This window comes from Trichoderma evansii, assembly GCF_050947405.1.
Source record: "Trichoderma evansii strain SZMC 28006 chromosome Unknown GGI43scaffold_5, whole genome shotgun sequence".
NCBI lineage: Eukaryota > Fungi > Ascomycota > Sordariomycetes > Hypocreales > Hypocreaceae > Trichoderma > Trichoderma evansii.
Window position 1 is genome coordinate 813869 of NW_028145201.1, and position 14610 is coordinate 828478.

A 14610-nucleotide genomic window follows, 5' to 3' on the forward strand; every position below is an offset into this window, starting at 1 on the left:
GATAACTCGCCTCAGCGACTTACCAATCAGGTTTTGCCAAGTTGAGATGCTTCTGAGCGATCCGACTTACCGGGAATAGACTCACGGGGACTCCAAGGCCACGCATCAGCTCCGCCCCAGATTTCAATGTCGCGTACGAAAGAAGTTAGACCGCCCCGGTGGGTTTTAAGCGCATTCGTTGGAGCGTCGTGAAAATGGCCCAAGTTCGGCACGCAGCGGCCCGCTTAGCCAGCAACTTTTAGTTAATTATATTTGGAGGGGCAACTTTAGTCTACAAGAGGCAACACTTAACATGTACCTCAATGTACTCTCTCAAATAACATAATAAAGAGCTAATTCTTATTTAAACCATCTGTACAGTGAAAGGCGGAATTAGCGTCGCCCTTTGTTAAGTTAATTAAATAAATAACAGCTGCAGCAAAAGTGGCTCCTTGCTATCCATTGTACAGCCAGGTACTGGCGCTGCGGGGCCTAACAGCGGCCAGTACTGGCTGTAAGACCCAATGTATCCTGATTCCTACCTCCAGAGGGGCCGCGCTGCTGCCCTCATTGCTCTCTCTCCCCTTTTTCTCCTCAATCACCTATTGTTCTGAGCATATATTGTTATGAGCATATTTATATAGATAGCTTCCTCTTTGCATTTATACTTTGTGTTTGAAACACTCAATAAGTATAATCAGGTACAAGGTTATACTTCTTTAGCTGCTAAAAGCCTAAAACGGACGAATGCCTCAAGCATTTGTCAAGGTGGTTGGTTCCGTCCCAACATACTTCTTAGTAATTGTGCTGTGTGAGCGAAGAGACCCACAGCTCCACTGCGACCGTGCGCGCTACTGTTGGCGATACTTGGCACCTATACTCAGGTACATTCATACAGTAGAGGAGGGTTTAGTAGCTTAGTTGCCTCGCAGCTTTTCTGGGAAGTCTGGCACACCCCCATTCAAGTGGCGAGTTTACCCCGACGAGTTAGAACAAAGCTTTACCATAGCGACATGGCACCATACCTACACGACTGACCCAATTGTTGCTACTTATTATCACGTCCTTTCCCGCATTCATGTGCGTGTATATCACTTCTATAAGAGAAGCTGGCCGCTCCTATATTAGCTTCGGTTACTCATCATCACATTAAAATAGCTCCAATCTACCAGTAGCCTCCGAGTGGGCCTTAAAATGGCACCTCTACCTAACATAGACTTACTACCCTCGTAATTATCAACGTATCAGACGGGAATATAAGACATTAGTAGTAAGTTAGTATATGTAGTTTAGTATGATATAAAATTACAGCTGCCCCTAGGCCCCGTTAAGTGGCATACTTATTGAAGAATTAAAGAATTAATCTTTCATATTTTCATTTTTAATACATTTAGCAGGCTTAGAAATTAAGTCGCAAGAAAATTACTCTTCCTGACTCAAGTCCTAAGGCAAGGATATTACCATATATAGCTAACCATTTTGATGAGGGAAATAAGTCGGACCTGTGTGCAAGTGGAAGGTTGTTGCTTTATTTCCTAGCTAGGCTGCAAAGCAGCTCTTTTATCTAGATTGCTGACTAAGCTATCAATTGATCAGCTGACCTATCAGCTGACTAGCCTAGGCCCGACTAGGCAGTCCGTCATATTACTTATAAATATATTAATAAATAAGCTATTATAAGTATATTTAAGTATTTTATAGTACTTATAGTCTATGCTTAAAAATTCTAAGTGTATGAATAGGACGCCCATTTCGCTCCTAACTGTATTGTCTTATGCCCGTATTAGTGAAGGGTATCGTATTGCGTAGGTGCAGGCAGAAGTGCCAGAGAGGAACTAAGCTGTGGGGCTCTCTGCATCCTTCGATGGCGAGCTCACAAACTACTTTTGAAGGGGGGGGGGGCTTGAGACCAGTTTGCAAGATGGACGTTCATTATCTCTGTTGTGTATATTCTCGTTGAACTTGGTGCCCAATTTGGCTGCGTCGTTTACCTAAATCTCATTGCTTCTCAAAATGGCTACTTTTGTAATCGCTCCATGCAGTGTTGCTGATGGCGCGGCTCTCAGTCGCAACAATATGTCAGCATTCTGGGAAATTCCGAATTGGGTTCTGGCGTGGCGTAACACCACGTTGGAGGAACATATTGCCAGAATGACCAAGCGATACCCACGCAGGCTAATAAGCGACCCTGAGACTTCTCGGCACCAAAAGGTGGTTGATCTTGAGACCGGCCGTCTCTTGGGCTATGCTCGATGGGTCTTGCCCGAATCATATACTCTTCTTGCGGATGGTGAGCCGGCCTGGCCAGAAGCCATGGTTCCGGCGGTGGGACCCGAGGAAGAAGCTGAAATCAAGCGAGTCGCCGAAGCAACTACGTGGGAACCGAACAACGATACCGACCCGCTGGATGAAGCAGTTCGGGTCATTAAAGTTAAAATAATGGCGAGAAAGCCGTATTTATGTAAGCGTGTAAAAGGAACGACTTTATGAACAGCATTAGTTAATTCTTGATAAATTTACAGGCCTAGACTATTTAGCTGTCCATCCAGAGAATAAAGGTAAAGGAATCGCAACCCTTTTGGTAGAAAGCGGCATGAAGCAAGCAGAGAAGTTAGGGTTGGATATTTTTATCCTCGCTTGCAAACCTGCATGGGGATTATATAGTCGACTCGGATTCCGCGTTGAGGAAGAGCTTATTCAGGACGATTCTACGTATGGAGGGGATGGTGAATTTGCCATGCGTTACTACATCTACGAGCAGCCCCTTAAAGCCGAGGCGTAATGGATAATTCGGTTAGCAAACGTGGTATCTGGACTCCGAAGATAACCTTGACATAGAAATAATATAGAGCCAGAACTTATACAGGACGCATAATGTATAGATTTCCAACTGGCGGTGCTCTGCTAGAATTAACACTGTGGCTACAACGCCAGCCCAATAAGATTACTAGCACGCTCCTAGGAACATCATTACTCCCTCCCCCGCAGATCGACAATTGACCTTCCAATCCACATCTGAAAGCCACTTCAAATTCACGCCAAACATAAAAGAGTAGTTTATGAAGTCATCTCCAATAATCAAGTTATCCATAAAACTTAATTCTGTGGGAATATTTTAATTACGAGTTATATAATCTCGAAAGCGCATTTTTAAGCTGGGACTTGTCCTCATTCTAGGCCATGGTGAATATCCCCGGCACTTCTAAAAGTTGTAAAGAGTGCAAGGCGCGGCGAATCAAGGTATGTTTCGAATTGCATTTTGAATTGTCCAATCGCACAACATTTTGACAACCAGTATGCGCTAGTGCGGCCTTGAACAACCGGATTGTAAAAGATGTCTCAAAAGGGGAATGAAATGCAGCGGCCCGAGGGTTGGCTCAATATTCATTCACCGCGATGTGGAAAATATGCAGAGACTATCAGATAGGACAATGTTGAGTAATGCGATCCAAAGCCAAAATAAGAGTATCCCGATCAAATCCAAGAGACCTACTGGGAACACTTGTATCAACGATGAATCAAACAAAATCACGACCACTCTTCCAATGACATCCTCTCTCGGCTGTTCTACGGATTTATATCGTTCTGTTATAGCCGACTTGTGGAGTGCAACATATGCATCAGTTATTTATTCGCCAGAACAGAGTTTCGGATCCCCAATGTCGACAAGCAGTCGGGCAATACTCCCCCTAGCTTTCAGAAACAATGCTCTCGACACTGCTCTTTTTGCTGTCTCTGCAATGTATGTTGGAAAGCTGAAAAAAGATTTTAAATTACAAGATTTAGCGATAGGAGTCTATCCTCAAGCAATGGGTAGCTTTCGTTCTGAGCTTTCTTCAGTTCTAGGATCTGGGGCTAGTCAAACAAGCCGAAAGATTATAGCAGTTGCTATAGCATTATCTTTACTATTTTTCGAGGTAAGAATTCCAATTGAATCGTTTTTAGCAATTAGGATTAACCCTCACTGTCTTGATGACGTATACTGATGGAGGCGCAGTGGTTAGCCCACGGCACGGATGGGGATGGATACCGTTTCCATCTCGACGGAGCTCTCGAGCTAATAAAGAATTGCGGACCAGACGCTTTAGAGTCTTCCGTGGTGAGAGTAGCATACATAGATCTTCGAACTGTTGCTGTATGTTCAATAGTGAGATGAGCTTGGATTTTCTTCGACTGACAATGATATACTTTGACGCGCAGCTGGGCGAAGCTTTAAAATCTCGAAAGAAAACCTTTCTTGCTTCCGAACACTGGTCAACTATTACCAAGAAATTATCCATCAAAAATTATCGACAATTTTTATTAGATATCGTTGCTCACATACCCAGTCTCCTTGAGCGGGGTGACCAGATTAAGCTTTCCGGAGGCTCATCAGACAAAGATGCTGCACCTCAAGATTACCTGGGCTGCTTGAGCTTCCAAAATGCCCAAGAGCGCCAAATTATGGATTATTTTCAAGATTGCGATTCTTTGATTCGTAAACTTCGTCTTTGGCTAAAGTCGGTTGAGGAAGAGGAAGGTGGCCGCCTCTGGTGGCATTCAGACGAAACACTAGGAAATGAATACCCTCAACAAGAACATCCAAGAAGCAGCAGCTATTATTCTCCGACAATACAATTTCCAAATAGCTGGATACCAGGAATATTAATATTCTACTGGTCGGGACTGCTCGAGCTCTCATCTACAGTCCTCGAAATCCGTCGACTCTTTGTCAACAGCACACTCTATGCAGCCTATTTTGATCTATTGGGCGCCGATTCTCCTTGTATGTCGGACCTTGAAACTCCGAGTCAACTCGCAGTCCTCGTTTGCCAGACCGTGATTCATCTCAGCTCGTCTCTAGAGGGATGCACAATGTCGCATATCCCGGCAGTACTAGCAGAGAACTACTTCATACGCCTGCTCTCTGATAGTTGCCAAAGGGACATGGAAGCCGACATTGGTCCCTCTAAAGACTATGAAACAGCCTGCATGGGTTTAGATCTTTGCATGAAAGGACAGGAAATTTTGCGAAGCACTCTTAAAGGTTGATTGAAACGGTACCTAATAATGGACATTTATTTGCTGCATGCAGCTGCCACCAATTTCAAAACCATGATTCGAGGGAAGCTTTATCGCATGTCAAATGCCTTGTTCAATTCCAAGGAAATTCATCCCCACTAATATCATGATTTGGAGAGCTTTTGAAAATTGAGTTAGAACTCTTGAATAGCCAGCGATCAACAGATCTTACTATCCGTTGGCATAGTGGAGCTTCACATATAGATCGCTGGCCATAAATGAGGCATTAACTATGGCTCATTACTAATTATGAGATAAATTTCAAATCACAGTCTTTTTCAAATTGGTGCGTAGATCACTTTTACTATCCCTAGTAGTATGTATTTGTGATATATGGATTGTCCTTCATGAAACGACTTAAGGTCAATGACATTGCCAGTTGCTAAACTTTTATGATGGAAGGCAACTCAGAAGCCTCCTAAGCTTAGTCTCTTTCAAGTAGCGCTAAAAAAAGATTAACTTATGAATGGAGATGGTGCGCTGTTAGATTTCGTAAATGTGGAAGGACTTTAGATATTCCGTGTGTTTCGCGCATGGCCAGAGTAACATAGGGTGCGACTAAAAGCTGTATTTATAAGCAGGTAATACAGACGACTTTGGAGCTAGACAAGCCGCACAGTGCCATATAACACTACCATATGCATGTTGACAAGGGTAGCATCGGGGTACAGATTAACCGAAATAATCACTATATAGAATTATCACTAGGGGATAGTCTATTAGTAATTGAACGCTTAAACATTGAACACAGTAGAGTGGGACTGATTGCTGGCTCTTATAGTAGTAGTTTCATTGCTCTCATGGTCATTCATAATAGTAGTATAACAAGGCCTCCGGATTTCCAACTGTGTTATTATTCCTTTTCTTAGGCCTCCACTTTACTAAAGTGTATGTAGTTACCCAAAATTTACCATCGTCGTAACATCGTGGATCTGATCCCCACCCGAAGGATCATTATCTCCAGTATCTCCAGAGCACATCACATTGAGTAAGCAGCCTTGGCTGCCAATTAAACTAGCTTATAAATCCATACTCTTTTATATAGAAAGTACTTGTCTTATACTTTCCTCTTCAAATAGCTTCAGGATTTGAGTTATAAATACAGCAACATCCATATAATGAAGGCTTTTAGGCCAGTCTTTACATTGATATCAACAAAATATAGTCTCTTTTGTGAACGCACTACACTTGCTATAACTCGGCTATAATTATAATTACTTCTCTATCTCACCATGGCCAGCTTCATTCCTGAAAATGTTCCAGAATCTCATTCTGCTGTTGTTATTGCCGCCCCTAGGGTTCCTCTAGAAATCCACATGCGACATACTGAGGCCCCAGGTGCTGGCGAGGCTCTTATTCATGTCGAATGGACTTCCTCTACTCCTCTTGACCTCCATCAGGCTGATGGTGGGCTTCTAGTGGAACCGCCTCATGCCATGGGTTCTTCGTTTGGCGGCACTATCATAGCCCTCGGTCCTATAGATCCCGCCAATTCAGAGTCTCATAATCCTAAGCTACAGGTGGGCGATACCGTCTTTGGATTCGCCTTCCGTAATGCTAGAGAAAAAAGCCACCAGACATACTTGACAACCTCAACTTTCTTGTGTAGCCGGCTACCAGCAAATCTCACTCTAGAACAAGCTGTCGCTGTACCGGCGAATCTAGTTACGGCCTTTCACACCATTACAGCAGATCTTGAGCTGCCTCTCCCGTGGCCGGTACAGGAACCAAGCAAAGAGAGCCGTAATGCGCCTATCCTTATATGGGGAGCAGCAAGCAGTGTAGGAGAGTATGCACTGCAAGTCCTTCGTCATTGGGGATACGAGAATTTACTTGCTGTTGCAAGTGAAAAGCATCACACGCGTCTTAAGGCGCTAGGTGCCAAGACGACTTTTGACTATAATGATTCGAGTGTGGTAGAAAAAATCCTTAACTTTGCTGGAACAGCCTCAGAGGCTGAACCCCGTATCCCATATATATTGGACTGCATTGGTTCGCTAGAGGGTACACTGCGGCCACTGGCTCAAATTGCTGAGCCAGGAGCCAAAGTGGCTGTCATGCTGCCTGTTATTAACATCCATGCGAGTAAGGATACACCACCCGAGTACGAAATGGACGTTTCAAAATCACTGTCAGGCGAATGGAGAGAGGGTGTAAAGGTTAGGGGAACACGAACACACTTTTACCTACGCAACGAAGACTTCAAGTCCCGTTTACAATCTGAGATCGTGCCAACTTTGCTTGAAAAAGGCATTATCCAGCCAAACAAAATACGTGTAGTGGAAGGAAAGACGTTACTTGAACGAGCCGAGAATGCTTTGAGCCTGCTAAGAGATCAAGCTCCAAGTGGAGAGAAATTAGTTTGGAGGGTTGCAGAAAAAAATGAATAACAAGTTAAATACTTCAAATACCACTCCTAATGGTATCTCAAAGGTGTATATGCAAATTATTAGCTCGTGCTTTCACAGCTGGTAGACCTTATTTATATATTTATTCTTGATACTGAGTTGCTTTATATAAAAGAAGTGGCTTTTATTCATCGACCTTTTCTGTGCATTACCGTGTTGTCCAGGCCACTCTCATATCTTACCCAGCGATAAGGGTAGCCAGTCAGCTAATTCACGGCCAATTGTATGCGGATGGTCTTCCTGAATATAATGAATACCCTCGCCCACACACACGCTTCTCGTATTCTTCAATTTTTCTGCCAGCTCTTTTGCTTTATCTTCCCAGATAATACCTCCTGATTTGGCCCAAAAGAATAGTTTCGGTATCTCACTGGCCAGTAGCCACGCCATATACTCCTGTGCGATTTTCCACGTATTTTCTGGCTGGCCTTCAACAGGAAGCTCGTTTGGCAACCGAAAGAGCGGCTCCCGCCATTCAGGTTGCAGAAATGGCCTGCGATAAACTTCCATCTCTTCACTTGTCATCGGTCTTATCACGCCCCCGGGTAAAATCTCGTCGATAAACATGTTTTGTTCAATCAAAAGCTGTCGACCAATTCGGGGATCTGGGTCTCGAAACTTTTTCCAACTGTTCGCCATAACGGATGGTAAATTGTCCCAGGATTCTATGGGATGAATAAACTCCATTAATGAGATACCGGCAACGCGATGTTCATTTCTGTAGGCCCAATGAAGGCCAAGAGCAGATCCCCAGTCGTGAATAACCAGGTTTATCATTTGATTCGGTAAGATAGCGTCTAGGAAAGCGTCTATGTACCGCAGGTGATCCGTGAAATAGTATACCCCCAAGACTTTGTCGGAGTCTCCGAAACCAATCAAGTCAGGAGCAATACAACGGCTCTTTGCTGCCGCGTATGGAATGATGTTCCTCCATAGATATGAGGAGGTTGGGACCCCGTGCAGAAACACGGTCACTGGCGTATTTGGACTAGAAGCACCTACATCTATGTATGCGATTTCAGAGCCCAAAACTTGTACCCTCTTCTTGTGAAGCGAAACTATTCCAGAGGCCGTCGATGATGGATCCGTCATTATGAAAAGAAGTATTGTAGGTACGTGGCTGATATTTTGGAAATTTTATTCGCAATGGTAGAATTGACGTAGTAATAGCTGCAGCATATTGGCCGTCTTGGATCGATTTATATAATGTTTCAGTTCTGCGGTATTTTACTAATACTACGTAGGTATAAATCATACTGATTCTCTATACTCAAAAATTATACATGTCAACACAGGTGAACGCTGCCACTAATTTTCAGAGTTGGTTGAAGCCTATGACTCCTTATTCGGCATTCTCCCGAAATATGGAGCTCGCTGATACTGCTGGCTAGGGATTAGCGGCGTCCTGAACGTTAACAATGGCACGCACTTTGGAGAGTATAATATATGGGGCACGTAGATTCACTCTCCAGCCCCGAGGCATTAGCTGCGCCGCTACTTCCGAATTCATTCTGGCTACCTGGTAGCGGTGACTAAGAAGGCAAGCATGATTATTGCTACAAGTATTAGTTATCTAAAAGGAGAAATAGCAGCGAATTCTTGATTAAAAATTGAATATAGGTTATTTGTAATGATTTGATCTGGTACGACGGCAACATCAGCATGGAGCTGCGGAAAAAAGAATCACGGCTATTAGGGCCTACGTATTTGAGCCATCGTTGAGTTAAAAAGCATATAAACTCTCCATCTTATTCGTTGAATAGATTTTTATCTTAGAAATTGAGTGACACAAAGACTTATAACTCTCAAAAACTATTAATTAAGAAAAGATGGCTGCAACTGTGGAAGAGCTGATGCAGTAAGTAGGATATGTTACATGACTCAACTTTTTCCAGTGCTTTCTTACTGTTCATATAGGCAATGTTTTACCGTTTCGACGGTTCAGCAATATGAGAATTTTGTCCAAGAACACAGCATACCGTCCGTAAGGGAAGAGATACCAGAAGGCGGCTCAGCCTTATGGTTTGGCTCTCCGTCAGCCAAGAAAGTGATAGCTCACGTCCATGGTGGAGGACTGGTGCTGTATGCAACTACTTTCCATTTTGCCTTGGCATACGATATGTACAAAATTGCGATTTCAAAAGATCCAGACACTGCAGTGGCAATTCTAAGTTATGGTGAGCAGCCTGTAATGCATAATATACCAATCATCTGTAGTTCTAACCAGTCTAGATACCTCCCCATCTGGTGCTTATCCAATCCAGCTTCGGCAATTGGTAGCATTCGTCACTTATCTCATGCGTGTACGAGATGCAAAAAATGTGAAGCATAATCCTCCAAAAACTTTCTACTTCTACGTATTAACAAATGCTATCCATAGATCGATTTGTACGGCGATAGCGTTGGCGGAATCCTCATTCTCGCCCTCTTGCTTCACATCGCACATCCACATCCCAAAGTACCTCTACTCTCCATTCCATCCGGAGACAGTCTCGGTCGAGTCTTATTAATATCGCCCTCTGCACCCATGGTCACGCCAGCACTGGAGATGAGTAAAAATATCGGCCGTGATTTAGTTGGAGTAGAGGACGTAGCTCAGATGTGGAGCGCTATAAAGAGCAGTTGTGATCCTGAAATTGACCTAGTCAACCCTTGGTTCACACCAGTATCTTCGATGCGCGAAGAATGGTATGAAAATTTACCAGCAGAAACCATTACAATTATTTCCGGTGGGTTGGAGATATTTGAAGAGGACACTCGAAAGCTATCTCAGGTAATCGAGGTAAATTCCAGTCTGCTACTTGTCAAATATTACAACGCAGCAGTATTAACGAAACATAGGCTAAGAACCAAGGCCGAGTAGATGTTTATGTGGACGAAACTGTCGGCCACATCGCATTTCTCAAAGAACGTATGATGAACACCCCGCCGTCAGAGTACACTCGTCGCGTTATAGAATGGGCTGGCTTTGAAAACTAGTTGGAACCATGAGAGGGGATACATCTCTTGATGGATTGGCATAGCTAGTGTATTCCTTTTCCTACGGTAACTACAGCATAATTATTAGTCTTCTAATAATAAATAATATCTACCGCTTCGCAATATCGGGTATATTTTCTTCGAGCATTTAAGGGCGCAAAACGAGCTAATTAGTACGTCTTTTTTTCCTTTTTATTTTTTTGAACCTCGAAACAAAATTATTTATGATTTAACTGCGCTGGACACAAGCCAAGCGCCAAACTAGACGTCAATGTTATCTAATCCGAAAAGATGCCACAAAAAGGGCATGTTCTGGAAGATATCACTCGATTGCTGATGCTTTTCTTAAGAAAACGCCTCGGACTATTATTAAGTTCTTTTCTGAGATAATTTTCGAGCGCTGAATTCTGAGTACCTGGTATCCATCATATCCAACTAGGATTTTGATGTATGAGTATTTTGTCTATGGAAACAGCGACGGCTTTGTTGATCTCAATTATGTTTGGTTTAAATGCGGTCCGACCAACATTGACAGTGGCTGGAAGTTTTGCAGCTTTGACTGTGTCCTTTATAAAAGTGGTGTAGGCTGCATCTGTACCTCTTGCACCTATTAGCCCAATAGCAACTGGAAGCCACTCCTGCCTCTTCGTCAACTGGGAGTGGTATGGTGTTTAGCCAACTAAACGAAATTAGTCACTGTATCGAGCTGTAGTATTCAAGGGTGAAGACGTACCAGGCAAAATAACCTCGGGAGCTCCTGCATATACAGCAATGAAATAGAAAAACCACCCTTCACCAGTCCAAGACGGGCGTCTGCAAAGTGTCAGCAAAGCCAAAAGTAGTAACAACGGGATACACACTCTCCATATTCGTCTCTATAGCTTGGTTCGCCTTGTGTCCACGGCAATACTAAAATACTTTCAGAGCAGCCGTTTTCATCTGCCTGCATAACGTATCTTTCAAACCAGGCACGGAAGACTTCAATTTTCCTTTCTCCCTGTTTCTGCTTTTCCACTGTCTGGGTTGGCAAAAATTCCCTTCAGTGTTGTTAATTTACAATCATTCGTAGTTCAAAGAAGAGAAACAAGGCATCTCACATTTTCCATTGAAGTTGAGGATTTAATGGCGGAGCGTGGCCAAACGCGCTTTCATATTCTGCATGGAATGTCTTGAGCATGGACCATTAATCGGGAAAAGATACAATCACAAATGTCATGCTAAAATAGTCATCAATCGAGAGTTCGGGTCCAACGGTGTTTGTTTCCGACCAAAGTTTGCTCAGACTGAGCTGGATTCGCTTTATACCAAGAGTGTTCTCAAGTTGTCGGATAGTGTTTTCAAATACTGCTGAGCTTGCTTCATCTTTAACTGGCCAATATTCACTAAGATATATAATCCTCGTGGGATTCTGTCACGATATTAGCATAAGCATCCGATAGAGTGTTGTTGGCTATCCGACCTTGAAACAGGCAGGAATCTCCGCCTTTTGGTTATAAAGATTATAAAGAACCGATGATGCTGATGCAAGAATTTCTATATCCCTCGAGAAAACCCCAAAAGTATCAAAGTTCTTTGAGAATGGGATGACACCTTGATTGTCTATCGCATTTGTGGATGGCCGGATCGCAAATAGCCCATGAATAGCGGCAGGGGCTCGAACGCTTCCACTACCTGTATTGATTTCATCAGTAATCGAGACCATAGCATATTGCTGTTAGACACGATGAAACATACAGTCTGTGCCAGTAGACAAATCCAGCCATTCATAGGCTGCCACAGAAGCAGCACTACCAGAGCTACTCGCACTAGGAGTTTGATAACCATCCCCCCGTGGATTCCACGGCGCATGGTAGTCCACCCAATCACGGGTAGCCCACTCACTCTCGCCAAATTGTGTTGACTTCAGCTTGCCGACCACGATGGCGCCATGGTCCAGCAATCGTTGCACCCCAGTGGCGCTTTTTTCCTGAGGCCCATAAAGTTGGGCCCAAGCACGGGATGAGCCTGTTGTCTTGACTCCACGAACATGTTGAGTGTCTTTGACTGCGATACGCAGCCCGGCTAACGGCTTTTCCTCAGTAGATGTAAATTATAGGCGTGAAGGCACACCAATGGTCAAGGCTGAAGGGTACTCTCCAGTGAATTCAGACACATTGAAGGACTCGTAGCTATTGAAGGCTGTTAATGGCTATATGTACTAATATATTTACTCTACTTACAGATATGGGTCATTTGGTGACTGAATTGTCGCACTTATAAATGCCCCAGCTGTATCGGGATATAATCGATAAACTTCATGCAGCTGGCCGCTATTGCAGTAGTAAGGCCCAGATGGCACGTCCAAAATTTCCGAGTTGTCCGTAAATAAAACTCGACTTTGCCATATTTCGAGTGTCTGCTGGGCAGTAGTGCTAAGTTGGATGGTTTGTTGAGAATGCTGGGACTGGAGAATGCTGGGACTGGAGAATGAGGTTTGGCAAAAATTCGGTTGTCCAAATGTCATCTTGCGATAGCTTTTCTCGAATCTCAACGAGATCTTCCGATGTGATATGAGGACTGGAGACGCGAATAATTGTACACGGCCCTGAAACCAATAGACTGTCGGAAAGCGTGCTTTTATACTAAGAAAATGGAAAACGTTATTCTTCAGTTGTGTTTAAGGGTTTAATGATTAAGCTTGTACCTTGGACGATGGCGATACGAAATAACGTGCTTCGCCGAGGGTAAATACCGACGGAGGTGGGTGGATATGCGTAGCCATCTCATCCGATTTCCCCACGACGATGGAACCAAAGCAGAAGAGACAGATGACAGCGATGAGGAGAATTCTTGTGCAATATTGGCGTTCCGATTTGGCTATCTTGAAACTTATTTCTTCGATTAAGCCTCGCCCCTACCTAGCTGTTCTGATATTGGCGGCGCAGAATCAAGGAGATCTAGAGAGGTGTTCGAGAGAACAAAAGGTTCCAAGATTGGGCGTGGTCTGGGCGTAAACAAAGAGTTTATGCGCTGGCGAGATGTGAATCTGTTATCACAGTGTTATTTTCTTTGAGATGGGTCTTATCGAGGCTGCTCACACGGTACAATGAATGTGATCACCTCCTAACATGTCAAGCGCTGCACAGCACGGCCCTGGAATAGGTGGAAGTCACAGGGACCCTCCCGTCAAAGCGCAAGAAAGTCTCTATCCATAGCTACTGGGCGTAATAAATACATATACCTTATGGACATGGCATACTAAAATTGCTAAGAATTCCGCTGGTGATAATAAAAGCAGCATTTAGAAGGTATATTTTACAAGTTTACAATTTAGGATATCGGCGTCGTCTTCGGAGGTACAAGTCCGCAAACAGCAATTCAATTTCATAAGAAAGTCATTCGAATTAGAGAGCAGTCACTTAAAGAGGTAGACTAGCAAATGCAGCTGTTATCTGTGAATTACATGAACATCAGTCGACGTTAGTGGATGACCCAGGAGCTGAACAAGGCTACCTAGGTAGTGTTTTGACCAATCTGCGGGTAGCTGTGTTGTAGCTGACGGGCTACTATTAAATACTGATTAGAGACCGCCGATGTTGTTAAATTATTCAACATGCAACATCTTCTTGTATCTTTATAACCGCTATTATCGCATTTCTTTCTCCGATGATGAAAATATTAGAATGTGCAAAAGAACTCACTCTGTATGCCTCGTATATACCCCACTTTGAATTATGGACCATTGATCTTACCTACTCGAAATATATGCTTAGTAGCGATGAAGTTATCCCGATACCGTTGATTGGCGAGAGTGACAGGAAACACCCTATACACTATTATCGTACCTTCGCCAACGAATAGTCCACCAAGGTTAAATACCAGCGCCCGCCAGACTTGAAGTGGAGAAATAATTCGTTTCATCATAAGCTCTTTATACTAGTTGATGACGATTGTCTCTTTTATCTCCGTTATTAGTAGAAAATCCCGTAAGAACTAAATCAGGCAAGCGGGGCTGGGCGTAATTACGGTAGTTATCCCCTCTCTAACACACACACTACGCTATCTAAGGCATATGAAGTGTTTAAATAGTAACCCAACCCCGATATTAAGCCATTTTGCTTGATCTATAAATTGATTTCAAGTCTCAATTATCCAGTAGTGTTCGTTGCCTATTATGTTGCCATTAATTCGTTATTCCGCGTCT

General features: G+C 43.5%; 6 protein-coding genes across 6 annotated transcripts; 4 read left to right on the top strand and 2 right to left on the bottom strand.

Moving 5' to 3' along the window:
- The first annotated feature begins 1829 nt into the window (after window positions 1-1829).
- Window positions 1830-2949, top strand: GGI43DRAFT_399683 (GNAT family N-acetyltransferase). Its single transcript, XM_083205371.1, has 2 exons — window positions 1830-2440; window positions 2502-2949. The coding sequence occupies exons 1-2, from the start codon at window positions 1993-1995 to the stop codon at window positions 2759-2761; spliced, it is 708 nt and encodes a 235-aa protein (XP_083062674.1). The 5' UTR covers window positions 1830-1992; the 3' UTR covers window positions 2762-2949.
- Window positions 2950-2976: 27 nt separating this feature from the next.
- GGI43DRAFT_399685 (Zn(II)2Cys6 transcription factor) lies at window positions 2977-5323 on the top strand. The gene is made up of 4 exons (XM_083205372.1): window positions 2977-3219; window positions 3285-3896; window positions 3977-4114; window positions 4180-5323. The coding sequence occupies exons 1-4, from the start codon at window positions 3160-3162 to the stop codon at window positions 5008-5010; spliced, it is 1641 nt and encodes a 546-aa protein (XP_083062675.1). The 5' UTR covers window positions 2977-3159; the 3' UTR covers window positions 5011-5323.
- A 799-nt stretch (window positions 5324-6122) lies between these two features.
- GGI43DRAFT_432753 (chaperonin 10-like protein) lies at window positions 6123-7430 on the top strand (the record flags this gene model as incomplete). Its single annotated transcript, XM_083209634.1, has 1 exon — window positions 6123-7430. The coding sequence occupies exon 1, from the start codon at window positions 6273-6275 to the stop codon at window positions 7428-7430; it is 1158 nt and encodes a 385-aa protein (XP_083062676.1). The 5' UTR covers window positions 6123-6272.
- Window positions 7431-7619: 189 nt separating this feature from the next.
- On the bottom strand, window positions 7620-8540 carry GGI43DRAFT_432755 (putative hydrolase; the record flags this gene model as incomplete). The annotated part of the gene is made up of 1 exon (XM_083209635.1): window positions 7620-8540. The coding sequence occupies one exon, from the start codon at window positions 8538-8540 to the stop codon at window positions 7620-7622; it is 921 nt and encodes a 306-aa protein (XP_083062677.1).
- Window positions 8541-9277: 737 nt separating this feature from the next.
- On the top strand, window positions 9278-10427 carry GGI43DRAFT_421608 (Alpha/Beta hydrolase protein; the record flags this gene model as incomplete). Its single annotated transcript, XM_083207985.1, has 5 exons — window positions 9278-9306; window positions 9366-9625; window positions 9681-9769; window positions 9829-10230; window positions 10290-10427. 5 exons carry the CDS (start codon window positions 9278-9280, stop codon window positions 10425-10427), a joined length of 918 nt encoding a protein of 305 aa, XP_083062678.1.
- A 1183-nt stretch (window positions 10428-11610) lies between these two features.
- Window positions 11611-12930, bottom strand: GGI43DRAFT_432756 (amidase signature domain-containing protein; the record flags this gene model as incomplete). Its single annotated transcript, XM_083209636.1, has 5 exons — window positions 11611-11835; window positions 11887-12098; window positions 12162-12464; window positions 12537-12595; window positions 12647-12930. The coding sequence occupies 5 exons, from the start codon at window positions 12928-12930 to the stop codon at window positions 11611-11613; spliced, it is 1083 nt and encodes a 360-aa protein (XP_083062679.1).
- Window positions 12931-14610: the final 1680 nt, after the last annotated feature.